Below are 532 nucleotides of genomic sequence, written 5' to 3' on the forward strand. Positions count from 1 at the left end.
ACTTCTCCAGGCCTAAACGGCCCACGGACCGGGACATCTCCCACATCTTAATAAAGCTTTTTCCTTTTTCCCCCATTCAGCTCAGCCCACAGACACGCGCCCACGACCGGCCCGTCCCGCCCGCGCTCACCTGCAGCCGCCTCTTGGCGATGGGGACGGCCTTGTTGGGGTCCCCGGCCAGGCCCATCTCGGCCAGGTTCTGCGCCACTGACTTGGTCGCGTCCCACGCATGGCGGATATGTGAGCTGCACGGGGATAGGCACGGCTCAGGGGCTGCGATCACCGCTCCGCGCGGTGCGTGCGCGCCCCCCGGACCCGCGCAGCCCGCGCCCCCGGCCCTCACCACTCAATGCGCGGCGCGGCCTTGCGCCTGGCGTTGCGGTACAGCCGCTTGCGGTTGAGGCCGTAAGCGAACTTCTGCCGCCGGTTCTTCCCCTTGGCCTTCGGCATGGCTGCCCCACGCCGCCCTCGGACCGCACCGCTGGGCCGGACTGCGCCGCGAGGCACCACGGGAAGCGGAGTCCCGCGTGTG

General features: G+C 69.9%; 1 protein-coding gene across 1 annotated transcript; it reads right to left on the reverse strand.

The window, feature by feature from the left end:
- Positions 1-61: 61 nt before the first annotated feature.
- On the reverse strand, positions 62-499 carry LOC104916475 (nucleolar protein 16-like). Its single transcript, XM_010727515.3, has 2 exons — positions 344-499; positions 62-245 (listed from the first exon to the last, which is right to left on the reverse strand). The coding sequence occupies exons 1-2, from the start codon at positions 448-450 to the stop codon at positions 77-79; spliced, it is 276 nt and encodes a 91-aa protein (XP_010725817.1). The 5' UTR covers positions 451-499; the 3' UTR covers positions 62-76.
- Positions 500-532: the final 33 nt, after the last annotated feature.

The sequence above is a fragment of the Meleagris gallopavo genome, unplaced genomic scaffold, assembly GCF_000146605.3.
Source record: "Meleagris gallopavo isolate NT-WF06-2002-E0010 breed Aviagen turkey brand Nicholas breeding stock unplaced genomic scaffold, Turkey_5.1 ChrUn_random_7180001900520, whole genome shotgun sequence".
Taxonomy (NCBI): domain Eukaryota; kingdom Metazoa; phylum Chordata; class Aves; order Galliformes; family Phasianidae; genus Meleagris; species Meleagris gallopavo.